General features: G+C 44.0%; 1 protein-coding gene across 1 annotated transcript in view; it reads left to right on the plus strand.

The window, feature by feature from the left end:
• The window catches only part of UBE2F (ubiquitin conjugating enzyme E2 F (putative)), a 199,545-nt gene extending 192,735 nt beyond the window's left edge, over positions 1–6,810 (plus strand). The window contains exon 10 of the mRNA XM_083154509.1: positions 5,704–6,810. Within this exon, the coding sequence (XP_083010635.1) occupies positions 5,704–5,754 (51 nt within the window). The 3' untranslated portion in view covers positions 5,755–6,810. The remainder of the gene's footprint in view (positions 1–5,703) is intronic.
• The last annotated feature ends 7,453 nt before the right edge of the window (positions 6,811–14,263 follow it).

Genomic DNA, 14,263 nt, shown 5'->3' on the forward strand with positions numbered 1-14,263 from the left:
CCTCACCGAATGCACAGCCACCCCGCCGCCATTTCCGAGTGGATGTGTCACGGAGTCGCATCTCTTCGCATGTGCCCGCGGCAGTAGAAAGCATTCGATGGTCCCTGACCATCGAACGATTTCTCCTGCCTTCGCAAATATAATTCAGTCTCAACTGACATATTTGCGGGCAGCGGGACGAAGACAGGACGTTTACATGACAACAGCTGCCCGCCCCCTACACACCTCATCCCGCCGCCAATCCCATGGGATTGCCCAGCATTTTCATGGGGACGCCCACGAAACGCTGCGAGTTTCCATGGGCGACACCCAACTCCGCAGCCCCATGCCCACCGCCTGCAATGCTCCATGCAAACCGCTCGACGACTATGCAAGGCGCCAAAGCCATTCCCCCAATGACCCTGCGCATAAATCATCATGCGCACAACAAAAACATCGGTCCTCCCTACAAACGCCCGGTGGACCGATTCAGATTCACCTCCTTAGTACATAGACCCCTATATATATCTAGATTGATTTTCTTTTTCAATTGTGGAACAAATGCATTGCGAGTCTCCCTCCAGGCCCCATTATACCGTTTTTCAGTTTCTGGTGACAGTTTGTTTAATAGGATCCTCAATAACAGCCTAGTTCCAGTATTTAAAGATCAGTTCCTTCTGCTGCAGATGAAAAGGAGCAGTAAATAATTTGTCACAATGACTTCCGAAAGTGCTTCTCTCCCTCTTTGTTCCTTTTACTCAACGGGGACGTCAAGTTATTTCAAGAAAGCTCTGACTGAGCGCAGAAGGATTTGGGAAGGAAATAAATGCTCTACTGCCAAACGCATTGTCCATAGAGTGTTTCTGGCCACTTTCCACTTGTGATCAAGGGATTTCAATGCAAGCAATTGATGCCCCTCGGCGTTTTCTTTCACACTCTCGCCTATAAACAATCACAAGGGGAGCCGTATACATGCCGAGGGATCTTGCATAACGTACTGTTTTCAAGGACTACATTCTAATGGGTGGAAAAGTCGATTAAAGCCTTTTTACGAAGAATGTTAACAGCGGTTCAAGGGAATTAATACTCTCGGAAATTCTGTAAACCGACCCTACGAGATCCCTAATTGGGGAAAGGTTAAATCTGGAGGACAGTTATGTCGTACTTCATGGGAAAAGCAATCCTATTTTGCAGAAAGGAAGACATATTTCCCAGGCTTGTCAATTATGTGGCGAAACCACATGGCGCCTAGAGGCTACATTCCACCTGCAACAATTCATATTGTATCCATATAGTAAATGATGCATTCCCATTAGGACATATTGTTCTGTTTTAAGGGTTATTTGTAACATTACCAGACGCCCGGCACTTGTACAGCTGGTGAACACGCACTGCAATCTGAATCCATGTTGGTATGACGCTGTGTAGTTTGGGGAGTTCCCCCTCAGGGACACCAACAACTCAGATGGAAAACATTAGTAATTAGTACTACGTCCTTACAGTGACTGTGATTCTTGTGCCTCTGTGTCCGCTTCTAGAATTGTATTGTAAATTTACTAGCGGCCCGCCTTCGCACTGAAGTCATTTTGATTTTATAGTGATCCATTTTTTTTCAACCAAAGTCTTATGAGGTTACTTGGAGGAAAAATAATAATTCTTCACATATACGAAATAGGAATGAGCCAAGCAGGCTTGGTTGGGCTCACATGCAATATATTGCATGCAAAATGGCCGCTTGTGATATATCGTGTGTAATCCTGCCGCCCGGGACCTTCCCAAGGGGAGAAGTTGCTCTAATATGCCCACCTTAAGATGAAGGGAAAAACTGACTTTTTGTATCTGTAAACAGCTTACAGTGCATTAGTTTTACTGGAGTAACCGGATAATACATATCGGTGTCTACAAAGTATGAAATAAAGCCTGTCATTGTGATTGAGCAGCGTAATGTAGGGTACACACCAGAACGATCATGATCAGATCATTCGATGGTCGCGCAATCTGTTGGCGCACACAATCTGCTCACGATCTGATTCCTATCTGTACCCAGTTGAAGGCGGTCGTTTTCAAATCCTGACTGCAGCAGGTAGGTTTTTTCTTTAACTCGCCTAAAATCGGCACTGATTGGCTCCCTTTTTTCGTAGATTAATATTTCTCTTTCATCTATCCTGGTGGCACAGCTCAACCATTGGATGTAGGAGGGTCCGAAGGAGCCAGGCACCTATGCTAAAGCTTTGAGAGGCAGGCTCCTCCCTTCTGCATCCCAGACTCCTTAGTTCGTGTTAGGTGCCCACCGGAGTGGGTGCTATGCTGAAGGGCTGCTGCTGCTGCAGCCAGAAGAAGAGTAGCTAGGGTGCTATTTTTTGGAGTCCGGAGATTATTTTGATCAAGGTCCACAAGGTCCGACTCAGCGTTCTCAGTCCTGCACTGCGCCGGTGTGCGATGACGTCACCCGCGAAATAGTATAGGTAGGAGATTAATGGAGGGAGGGAGCACTTGGAGGGTACCTACTATTGAGAGAGAGGAACAGGAACCCACATAAGGTAGATGACCACAGCGGGGTTGAGATCAGGCACAGTGTCTGCCTCCTGTTGTGTGCTTGATGTGCAGCAGGCACCCGGACCTTGTCCCCGCAGTCACTGTGTCCCATCACGGGCAGAGAGGAGAGGGATCCCCGGCAGCCGAACCGGAGCGCCCAGCGGGTCCGGCGGGGGGGGCTGTAGAAATTCGCAGGAGCGTGGTGCCGGGACCAAGGTGAGGACACACTGTGGGGGTGAGCAGGGTGTAGGGGAAGGCTGGGAACTGGGTGGCCAGCACTCAGAAGCAGGAGCCCAGGGAAAGTGAGTATTCTCTCCTTCGCCGCTAGGCCACCCTAATCTATATTCTAGAGACGGTCTGGTTCCCTGTCCTTTGCGGTCCGGAGTCGGATAATAGCCCTTAGAAATTAAGCATGGATCACTCGTGTGCATTCCCCATAGCGATGCACGGTCCCACAGCTCAGATCTTGACAACATGTAGTCTAGTCAAATTGCCAGTCTTCTAACCAGAGAACACTGGTTAGCACAGATCGCTCATACAAACATTGCTTCCTGTGTATGGGCGATCTAGCAAGCTGCGTGTGCTGAGCGTTCTGACTAGCCTAGATCGCTAAGCACAGTCGCCCCGCCCTCGTTACCGTATCTAATCTAGTTAATTGTTGAGTCCATAAGTTTGGTTGCCTTGCAAGTAGTCTGTTACCTTCTCTTATCTATGCTGCATTTTAATCTTTGTAAGGTTCTTATGTCTATACTTAGCACTTTTAATTTGCTCTACTGTAGAATCATCAAATTTGACGGTAAATCAGAACCGCTTGGCTCATCTCATCAGCCCTCTTTCATCTTTTTGGCTCTATAATTGTATTGTAATCTGTTTTAATGACTGTAGTTGAGCGGGGTTGTTAGTTTTAAGGTAAGACAAGAAATAAAGGGCCTGGTTCAGACCTGTTCCCTAGACTGCGTATACTCACAGCCTAGTGAACAGAAAAACACCACCGCCAGCCCGAATGCTCGTCCGTCCCCCCGCACACGATTCTCTGCATGCGAGTAGATGTGTATGCATGGGCAAAAAGAATTCGCTGGTCGCTCACCATCTAATTATTTCTTCTCCGTTCGTGAATAAAAGTAAGTCTATACTAATACTATTTTTATCCTGGATGGAGATGGCCGAAAAGGGGGCAGGTGCTGACGCCAAGTGACGCCAGCCGCCTGCTCCGAGCACCGCCACCTAGGCGTGTGCAGGGGAACGCCCCCCTCGTCGCTCCCTCCCGAGCGGCTCTTGGGTGTGTGTCTTGGCATAAGCTGGGCCAATGGATCAACCATTCAACAAATGATCTTGTGCATACACACATACCAATCATCCGCCCAGTATATTTGGCAGCAGAGTCATTTGAATTTGCTCGTCCCTTGTCTCAACTGACTTTTAGGTTAGCGATATATATATAGAAAAGGGGTCCCCAATCTGCACTCAATGTATTAAGAGCAGCACCTCTGAAGGGTCCTCTGTTAGATAGAACCCAATGTACAGATATGAAACAAAGAAAAGGAGTGTTTCGGAGGGCGCTAGAGTAATACAAGTAACTGTGTTCAAAAATGAAAATGTAATACATAAAATTATACAAAATCTAAAAATTGCACAGATATGCAAGCACAGTTTAGAAGTATTTTCTTGTGGTATGTCAATACAACATCCTTTTTAGCATTGTTATGGTGTACATCATTCGGTCAAAGCAGAAATCCCAACGCGTTTCATCATAGTTTACAGTTTACATCCAATACAGGTTGAGTATCCCCTATCCGAAATGCTCGGGACCACGAGCATTCCGGATAGGGGAATTTTTCGGTTTTTGGAATACATTTTTTTTTGCCATACTTACCTGTCCCCTGATGGTGTCCGGTGGTCCCTCGGCGTCCACAGCAGGCCTCCGGCATCTTCTCTGGGTCTCCAGCGTTCCCAGGAATGTATTGCGCGGGTGTGCGCGCGCACACCGGTGACGTCACCGGCGCGCGCGCACACTCGCGCAATGCATTCCTGGGACCGCTGGAGACCCTGGAGAAGATGCCGGAGGCCTGCTGTGGACGCCCGGGGACTTGGTAAGTATGAAAAGAGGGTTAGGGGGGGGGGGGGGGGAATAAAAATTATTCGAATGATTCCAAAAACCACGGTTTTTGGAATAATTCGGATAATGGATGCCCGGATACAGGATACTCGACCTGTATATGGAAACAGTCCAATTTGTATAAATTTCTGAATGAAGCCACTCTTACAGAGGATAAAGTATTTGCTTAGCCGAGCCAAGTTCATAAGTAATTACCACCGTCAGCTAGTAATGACTGATAGGGTGAAGTGTGCAGCATGAATCCACAGCAGAGAATATATATATATATATATATATATATATATATACATGGTATATCAGTATCAGCTGTGCTGCAGGGCTTATTTGTTGTGTTGTACACAGACATATCAGGTGTACTCACATGATGATGTGGTAGCCGTGTATACGTCGGCTGTACACACAACATATCACATAGTGGGGGTCCTACACCTGCGGGCGCACCTGCACCAATCATTGCAAACTGCAGATTTGCAGTACATTTCCTGTATATGCACTAACAGGTCCCGCCAACACAGGATGCAGGCCAGCATCAGACTCATTGATTGACAGTCTGATTGTGTTTCAGGGGGCGGGGAAGTGGTGGTGACCGGCTTCCTTCGGATAAATGCTGGTACTTTATCTCTCTCCAATGCTTAGTGAGTAGACTCCATAGTCATAAGAGAGGTTGGCAGGGAATTTCAGCATCCTCCGGCACAGTAGAAGTTACCAGGTATTAGTTTTTACTATTCCTGTGCTCGCTGGTGGGAGGTTGAAATTAACACAAGAAAAAATAGCGTGGGAGTATAATCTCCTCTAACAAGACATATAGATATAATATTTATACAGACGCGACAGTCTCTAACTTCACTCTTACAAGTACAAAACAGCTCCCTTAAATGTCGCTGTTACGTTTGGAACATTCGTAAAGTTTCTTTCTGTCGTGCCGCAGTTTGATTTGAGAACATAGCAATCATCATTCCGGTCGTCCAAGAAAAATACAATAGAATTTCCCTTCATGTTGCTTACTGACGTTTCCAATTTCTGGTTCTGTGGATATACTTTTAATACAGATGTCTGCTTTGTGTTTCTTGCAGGACGAGTATCGAAATAAAGTTGAGGATTACATCAAGCGGTACGCCAGATGATGCCAACTTTAACTCTACGATCACCTTTCCAAGAGAACTGGCCATCCTATATGAGGTCTTCAGAGCCATATGGGGGAGGTATCTGGAAGCCATTGAATGGGTTTTGTACCCTCTCCCTGCAAGACTGATACAAACCAAACATTTTACCTCCAGCCCCTAAACTCTAATGCCGTCTACGCATCCAGCCAGCAGGAACTTAAAAAACTGGGCGTCTCCCCATTTTCGGCTTTTGATGTGTGTGCTTTTGCTCTTTTGTTTGTTTATATGGGGAGAATAATTTTTTGTTGTTGTTGTTAAGGTTTCTTTATTTTCTTTTTGCATTGCGGAAGAACAACATTAAACAGTGTACAAGGAGGGTTATGTGAAATCTGTCCAGAGACGTGCGGATGTTTAATGCAGCGGGTACTCTCTGGGAAGGTTTAGCCAGGTAGTTCTGAGTTAACAAATATATTTTCCATTCTTACAGGACAAATTGCAGAAGGAATGCCTCTACGGGCTTCTTTAGTTCTGAACCACAATCCAAAATATTTATACCAGCAAACGATATTTCATTCTGAGAACTGCAGTTAAGGTTGTGGTTAACTCGATTTAAAGTTTGACAAAAAATTCAAACTGGGGTTAAATCGTCATGGTGATACCCCAATGTACAATATAAACTCAGTAACTCCTTGTGTAACTCTTACTTAACAGACCTGAAGTTTACAGCGTCCTGAGTTTAGGGCCACGAGAGGCTGGAGCTAGACACCAAATCAACGTGGCAAGCCCGGGTAACTAGCGGGCTTAACGTGGCAGCATCTTAAAATACATTATTTTTAAACAATGATTTTATTTGTGCGCTGGCAGAAGTCGCGGCAGTTATGCAGATCTTCTGGCAGTGAAAGAGTTACTAGTGCACAGGGTGGGTGTCACAGAGGTTAGAAAAGGGGGTGACATTGACATTTTACTGTGATATTGCAACTTTAAATTATTACCTTGTTTAAAGACGCTTGATGCAAACTCTGTAACCGCACCCTGGAACTGTATATGGGTTATATAAATACACAGATATGCACTTTCTTTGCTCTAGCGTGACTGTGTGGTTTCCTGATTTATAAAGACTCTATGTTTATTTGTAGCACATTTTATAGGTCGATATTGTTTGCAGTGGTCATTGTGGGCTGACGATAGCATATGAAAATCGGTCTAGTAACTGTCTTTTGTTTCCATTATTCTTTGTAGAATTTTTAACCACTAAGCCAACATTTATAAGAGACATCATATATATAATGCCTCATATTTTAAGGGGTGTTGATCAATAGAATGTCAACACGATAGGGTAAAAATGATTGACAGGGTTAAAGGTCAACGTGAAAATAGTCGACAACAAAACGTCACCATTTTTTTAATTTTTTTTAGATGGGGGTTATTTTGTAAGTTTAACCATATATAACCCAAATTGGGAAAAGCGCGTCCCCTCATGGGCTCGCTTTGGACACGTTGGCTTGATTCCTTGACTCGCCACAACTTGCCGTCATTATTAGTTGTATATACAGTATGGATAGTAAGATCAGCAAAAGCAACAAAACAAAATGAAAACAACAAAAAGTTTCAACCGCGTGTCAACCATTTTCATGTCGACCTATTGTACCTTTTGGACTTTTGTACCGTCTACCTTTTCGGTCTATAGATTGTGTTTTAAGTAGGTCTGTAAGGGGGACCCGGCATCGGTCAGTGCAAACAAACTTGCCAATGTCGGTAGAGGGAAGCGACGGCAGGGGTTGGGGGCGGGGACCTGCGGAATTCTGACGACGGAGGGAGTCTAGAATGACCCGTGGGAGCACACATCTTTTGTTGGGCAGAGCGTACACACTGGGCAGGATTAGAAAGGATATCACTCAGGATTGCCAAAATAAACAATATCATTCATTATATCGCCTAGAAAAAATATATGTATATAAAAAACTGATGCCTTTTTTTTTATAACACTAAGGGCCAGATGTTTAAAATTTTAAGAAGTGATAAATGAAGAGGGATAAACAACCAGCCAATCAGCTCCCAACTGCCATGTTACATGCTGGGTTTGCAAAATGACAGGAGCCGATTGGCTGCCTGTTTATCACTCTCCACTTTAGCACTTTTTGTAGCTTGATACATCTGGCCCTAATGCAGATACATCCTCAATCACACACATGCATGCCAGGTCCCGTGCCACTCTTCTAACGTTTGGTGTCATTTTTTTGCCGAACATGTGTCCTAGTGGCAGCTTAGCGCCAGGATGCCCAGGAGTCTCTGCTGATTGATTTGATAGGCGGCACTTGTATATCAGTATGTGCCGGAGTCTGTATATGGAGTACAACGGAACTTGGCATGGATGCCTCAGGAGCTGCATCGTACCACTTCCCATACAGATTGAGAATTGTATTAGCAAAGTCTCCTGGTGAATCCTAGCCACATCTTATAAGGTGCATTTTTGGCTGAAACCATTGCCTGACGCTAGCAGAGTCTCACGGGACCAAGAGGATCTGTTTGGTGCAACTTCAGCAAAAACATATGAGAATACGCCTGTCCTAATGGTTTTACAAGTGCTTTATAATTTACAAGGAACTGCCTAGATGAAGGGCAGCTGCAACAGAGTTAAAGGTCTCTGAGTCACCAGTCTGGAGTAGAATGAAAGTTCAGCTTGCAGGTAATTGTTGTTTTCATCCAGAAATGAATCATTCCATAGTACTGTATTCTTCAATGATAAGTGTTTGATGTGGCCTTGTAAGGCAGCAATCCAACCGTCACTACAGGACATGGTAGCCAATTGAAGAACAGTTTGTAACTATGAATGGCGTGCCACACAAAGATGTGTAGGATGTTACGTCAGACACACTTCATATAACAGCTCTATTCTGTTCCGGGACCCCGCTCAACGCATTACCTTGCTTCCCATTATGGAAAGGTCACTGCCTCCTCACAATTACTGCACTATTCATCTCCATAAATCTACAGGCATGTTGCATTGTTGGGGGGGGGGGGGGGGGTCAAGCTTGGATCTAATAAAAACCTGGACCATTAAGGTGCCTTGATGAGCCATGTTTTGGAACCTCTGTCTTACGGAATGTTAGAGACATGCCCCAAAACTGGTCGTGACACACCTGCGTTTTTGATGCCACTCCCCTATACCTCTCCAAATGTTCCCTGACCATCGCTTTGCAAATGCAGTAGATCCCTTGTTTGGCTGCGTCACAAGACCTTATACGGTATTTGTGCAGAGATATTGTATAAATATTACTTACCAGCTGGTCATAATGACGGAACAGTATCAGAGTTATGTCGGCGCCGGCGGCTGTCCGTGTCGGAACAGAGCAACACTGGAATTGCTCCGTTCCACCTTTCGTGTGATCATGTCAGCAGTGCTGTTAGCATTAGATTGCTTTGTATGCGCTCTTCACAGTGGAACTTTGCTATGTGTGGAGAGAGGACACATACGTTATTCCGAGTTGATTCATTGGTTAATCTGAAAAGATGGAAGACTGGTAACGGAAAGGTCCTATTGTCCCCTGTACTACGACGGTGATATGAGTCGGCCTTGATACTAGCGCTTCCATGGGGATGATTCAGTACACCTACATGCAGTCTATTCAGCTATTTATCTCCCTATTTATTGGGTATGAGCAGGTTCTCGAAGTTAAATAAGAATGATTGCTGCCTACTATTAATCTTCTCTGAGTGGCCATCTTCCGAAGCTGGAAAAAAAAAGCCACGTCTTACATAGAACGGGTTTGTGTTCTTCACCCCTCGCAGTATGAGACAGTGATGTGTACAGCGACTCTGCGCGTGCGATGGGTGGGCTACATGAGTGTTCCATCTGGTACAGTTAAGTTTTATTTCTGAGAAATGATCAGACATTGATTTATCCCATGTATTCCTTCTCCAGCAGTAATAAATACACCTAGCGAGCTGCACTGGATCTAATTCTGGAGTTGTTTGCGAGTGCTTTATGTACTGGCTCCAGGATACGCAGCTCAATGCCAAACAGCCAGTGAATCAGTCCAAATGAAATAGCTCTGCGTTAGGATTGTTTTCCAGGCAACATTTCCTCAAAAACCTGAAGAGTGTAGTGACCGTGAGCTTAGGCTCTCCCCCTGCGTCTGTACTGCACAAGGGTCACTGACTGTGCCCTTTTTTTCTTTTTACAACCTGCACCAGAATAATCCCTTTTGAAAAAGCAACACGACGAGAATGAATATCTTTTGCAAGACTTATTTGATTTCGATTCTGCAAATTATTTAATTAAAATATGGGTACTTATGTATTATCTGGGCTCCCATGTTAAATGCACCCCATTTTTTCATACCTCTACTATCCAACTACGCACGGAGTTGATTTTATATAGTGTGGTGAGCGCACGCGGTCTCATAAGAAAAACGGGAGCCCAGATATTACATAAGTACCAAAATATGCAAATATATTTTATTACCCAGGATACAACATGCATTAAAGATATTTCATTTTTCTTATTACCCTCTATTATCTAATACGTGTGTTACCTACCTGCTGGAATAAGGATATTACATTCATACAATTTTCTTATTACTCTCTATTATATAACATACTTCTGTGTGCTGGCATAAGGATAAAGGGGGTAATTGCGATGCGATTGCACGGTTAACACTGCAAATTCCGACACTGGCATTCCGATGAAGGGAATCCCAACAGGAGTCTCATAAGTATACTTTGGTGAAACAGGGTTAATTTCAAAAGAGTGATGTTTTCTCTTTGGTCACAACTGCCCTGTAAAGGGTTAAGGAGGAGCCACCCAGCCTCAGAGAGAGAGTGCAGCCAGGTAAGAGATCCTGGTTCACTGCAAAGCCAGAATTGGGTGAGGTGTGCTTGAGGGAGAGATGGGTGGGCACTCAAGCACTCTGCTCTTGTCTGGGTTTTCAGACCTTTACAGACACAACTGGAATGCGGGCTTTTTGCAGTAGATGGGATTTAAACCTTGGCCAGTTTGCTGCTCAGGGCACTGATGACCGATAGGGGCCAGTTTGTAGGCCCCAAGTATTGTAGCTCCAGGGTCTTGGAATGCTAGGCACTGCATACTCAGAGCTCTGGGTGGAAGAATGTTTCTTGGTTTTCCGTATGAAGTTTTGTTTGCTGTAAAGTTGGTTTGTTGCATGTATGACATAAAATACTTGCACAAACACTGAAAACTGCCTACGGTCTCCTATCTTGACTGCGACCCTCTTACAATACTTACCTTGTTCCTGCTCCCCACCCCCACCATCTCTCTTTGGTGCCTAACCCTAACTTTCCTGCACCACAGCCTAAACCTAACCCTCCCGCCATGCAGCCTAATCCTAACCCCCAGCCTTCTAAGTGCCTATCCCTCCCTCCACGCAGCCTAACCCTTACTTTACCAGCCCACCCCCACAGCCTATTCCAAGGTTCCCCGCTAGTGCCTAAGCCCTCAAGACACGGCCTAACGTTAACCGCCCTACATACTTCCGATCAGGATACCGGCAGTTGAAATTCCATCAATTCCACCACCAGTTTTCTGGATGCAACATATTTTTTCTTACTTTCCTGTACACCTTACAAACATGGAAGATGTGCCAAGCCATGTAGAGTGATAATGTGGAGAGAGATAAACTACCAACCAGTGAGCTCCTGTTACTTTTCAAACACAACCAGTAATGTGGCAGTTGGCAGCTGATTGGCTGGTATTCTCTCCACTTAATCTCTCTCCAGTCTAAATATTATAAGTGTTATTTTATGCAATATTTTAAATCATTCTGTGCCTTAAATGAAGTTTGTGCATAAACAAAATGTCTTATATACACCTTACATACATATATATATATATATCCTGAAAGTCTTTTTATATTTGAATTTATAATATTTTTAAGAATGCTGTACATTAAACCAACAGAAAGCAAAAATGTCATTATCTCAGTCATGTTCCAAAAATTCAGTATTTTGGAATATTCTGCATTTTGGAATTATAGGAGACTCCAGCTGTATATGATTATTATGCTTTGCGTGATTCAACTCATAAACCCACTTTTTTTTTTGAAAATACAGGAAAATGGAGCCACGGTGGGCCTTGAGTCTGATGCTTGTTGCGGTGATCCGCAGCCTGCTCGTTCGCTGCTAACAGCACTTGTGGACTGCGATGGTTCTCTCCATGTAACGTAGTAATTAAGGCTGAAAAAAGACGTTAGTCCATCGAGTTCAACCTATCTAACTTGTAACTACTGACTTGAGTAAGTCATATCTATAGGATTCCCTCAGTGGCCAAAAATGCATCCAGTTTTTATTTAAATTCATTAACAGTAATTGCTGTAACCACCCCCAACCGGCAATGAGTTCCAGTATGTTACTGCTCTAATGGTGAGCCTCAGTACATGCCCGCGTGTCCTTAGTATAGGCCTGTTAGTGAACAAATCATCTCCCCGTTCCATAGGATTCCCAATCCTGTATCTGAACATACTAATCATATCACCTCTCAACCTCCATCTCTCCAGTGAAAGCCTATTCAGCCTGGTTAACCTGTCTTTGTATTCTAGTGATTCCAGACCTTTTACTAGCTTAATCGCCCTTCTCTGTACCTGTTCCAATTCATTTAAGTCCTTTTTAAGTTGCGGTGCCAAGAACTGAACACGATATTCCAAGTGTGGTCTCACCAATGTCTTGTAAAGAGGCACTATCACATTGGCATCCCTTGAATCCAAGGGATGCCAATTTGTGCACTATCACCCAATTTTTCATCTATGATGACCCCCAAGTCCTTCTCTACAGCAGAATTCCCTATAATAACTCCATTTAGCCTATAAGTAGCTTGTTCATTTTTGTTCCCATAATGAATTACTTTACATTTTTCAACGTTAAACTGCATTTTTTTACCTTTCCGCCCACCTTTCCAGTTTATTTAAGTCACTTTGTAGTGTTTCCACATCCTCTCCTTAGTTAACTTCCTTACTCAATTTCGTGTCATCCGCAAATATTGCAATTTTACTCACTATGTCACTTTCAATATTATTAGATATATTAAACAAGGTGGGTCCCAATATTGAACCTTGGGGGACTCTACTTTGGACCTTACCCCAACTGGAATGTATGCCATTTACCACCACTCTCTGTCCCCGATTGTGCAACCAGTTTTAAATCCAATTACAAATTTTATCCCCTAACCCTAAATTACCTAGTTTCATTAATAACCTTTTAAGAGGCACAGAGTCAAAAGCTTTAGCGAAATCAAGTGGTATTACTTTAACAGATTTCCCTAAGTCCAGCCCCATACTGACTTCCTCATAGAAGCTAATTAAATTAGTCTGACATGATCTATTTTTGACAAACCCATGCTGAGCCTTACTTATCACTTTCTCCTGTTCTAAGAAATTTTGGATACTATCTCTTATTATTCCTTCTAATATTTTCCCCACAATGGATGTAAGGCTGACCGGCCTATAATTTTCAGGGTTAGTTTTGCTACCTTTCTTCCATATTGGTACTACATTAACAATGTGCCAGTCCCTAGGTGCATCCTTCTGCCATATCCTTCTGCCCATGCAACGGGGGTTTATGGGCAGCTACTATGTGGAACCACAGAACAGATCCACCTTTTGGGAGTGCCATGGACTCATAACCAGATTTCCATCATCCTATGAGGTGTCCTGACCAATAAGAGACACCTTTTTCAGAGTCATTATTAGCATCCAGTATGGGCCAAAAGTACCAATAGTAATGAAGGACTGGTATGATAGTGGGCGGAGTGAAGCAGAGACAGGAAGCCACTTGCTTGGGATACGGTCATTAGGTTGACAGTGTCTAGGTAGACAGTCAAAAGGTGGACTACTAATGGTCAACAGTCAAAAGGTTGGCACGTGAAAAAAGTCAACCAATGTTGACCTTTTGACCATGTCAACCTAATGCACCTAGACCAATGGTCACCAACCCTAATTGGGATGTGAGCTACTCAACAAAAATTAATCCTTTTGAAAAATGTTTTTAGAAAAAGCAAACCTTTGTATTCATCATAATGACCTGTAATGTTACCTTATATAGGAAATATAAGCTTTTTCTACATAACATTTTTTTATTTGAATTTATATAACAAATGTGAGCGTCGCTGTTGTTTTCAACAGATATTTTGAGCATCTCTCACAGAGCTGTTGGCACTCAAAGGGTTAATGAGTTGTGTGGTCTGTGTACCTGTCTGGCCGACCAGTGGTTCCCCTCTCCATCTCGCATTGGCTCCCATCTACCTTCCCACTTACCTCTGTAGGAGTGTCAGCTGTTCTGTCTCCCGCCGGTAGCTCCCGGTCGTGTGCATAATCCCAGGATTTAGCGTATGTCTGAATGGCTCTACCTGGGATTTTAGTCGACTAACATCCCGGATTCTGCACACCTGCAATAAACCAACCTGGGTTTGTACCGGGTAGTATGTCTGAAAGGGGTATACAGATGTAGCGCCTGTCATTGTTGCGGGCACTGGCGGTCGGATCGCGAACCGCCAGACACCCTTACAACGGAGCTCCCGTGC

The sequence above is a fragment of the Crinia signifera genome, chromosome 7 (genome assembly GCF_055691185.1).
Source record: "Crinia signifera chromosome 7, ASM5569118v1, whole genome shotgun sequence".
NCBI classification, from domain to species: Eukaryota; Metazoa; Chordata; class Amphibia; order Anura; family Myobatrachidae; genus Crinia; species Crinia signifera.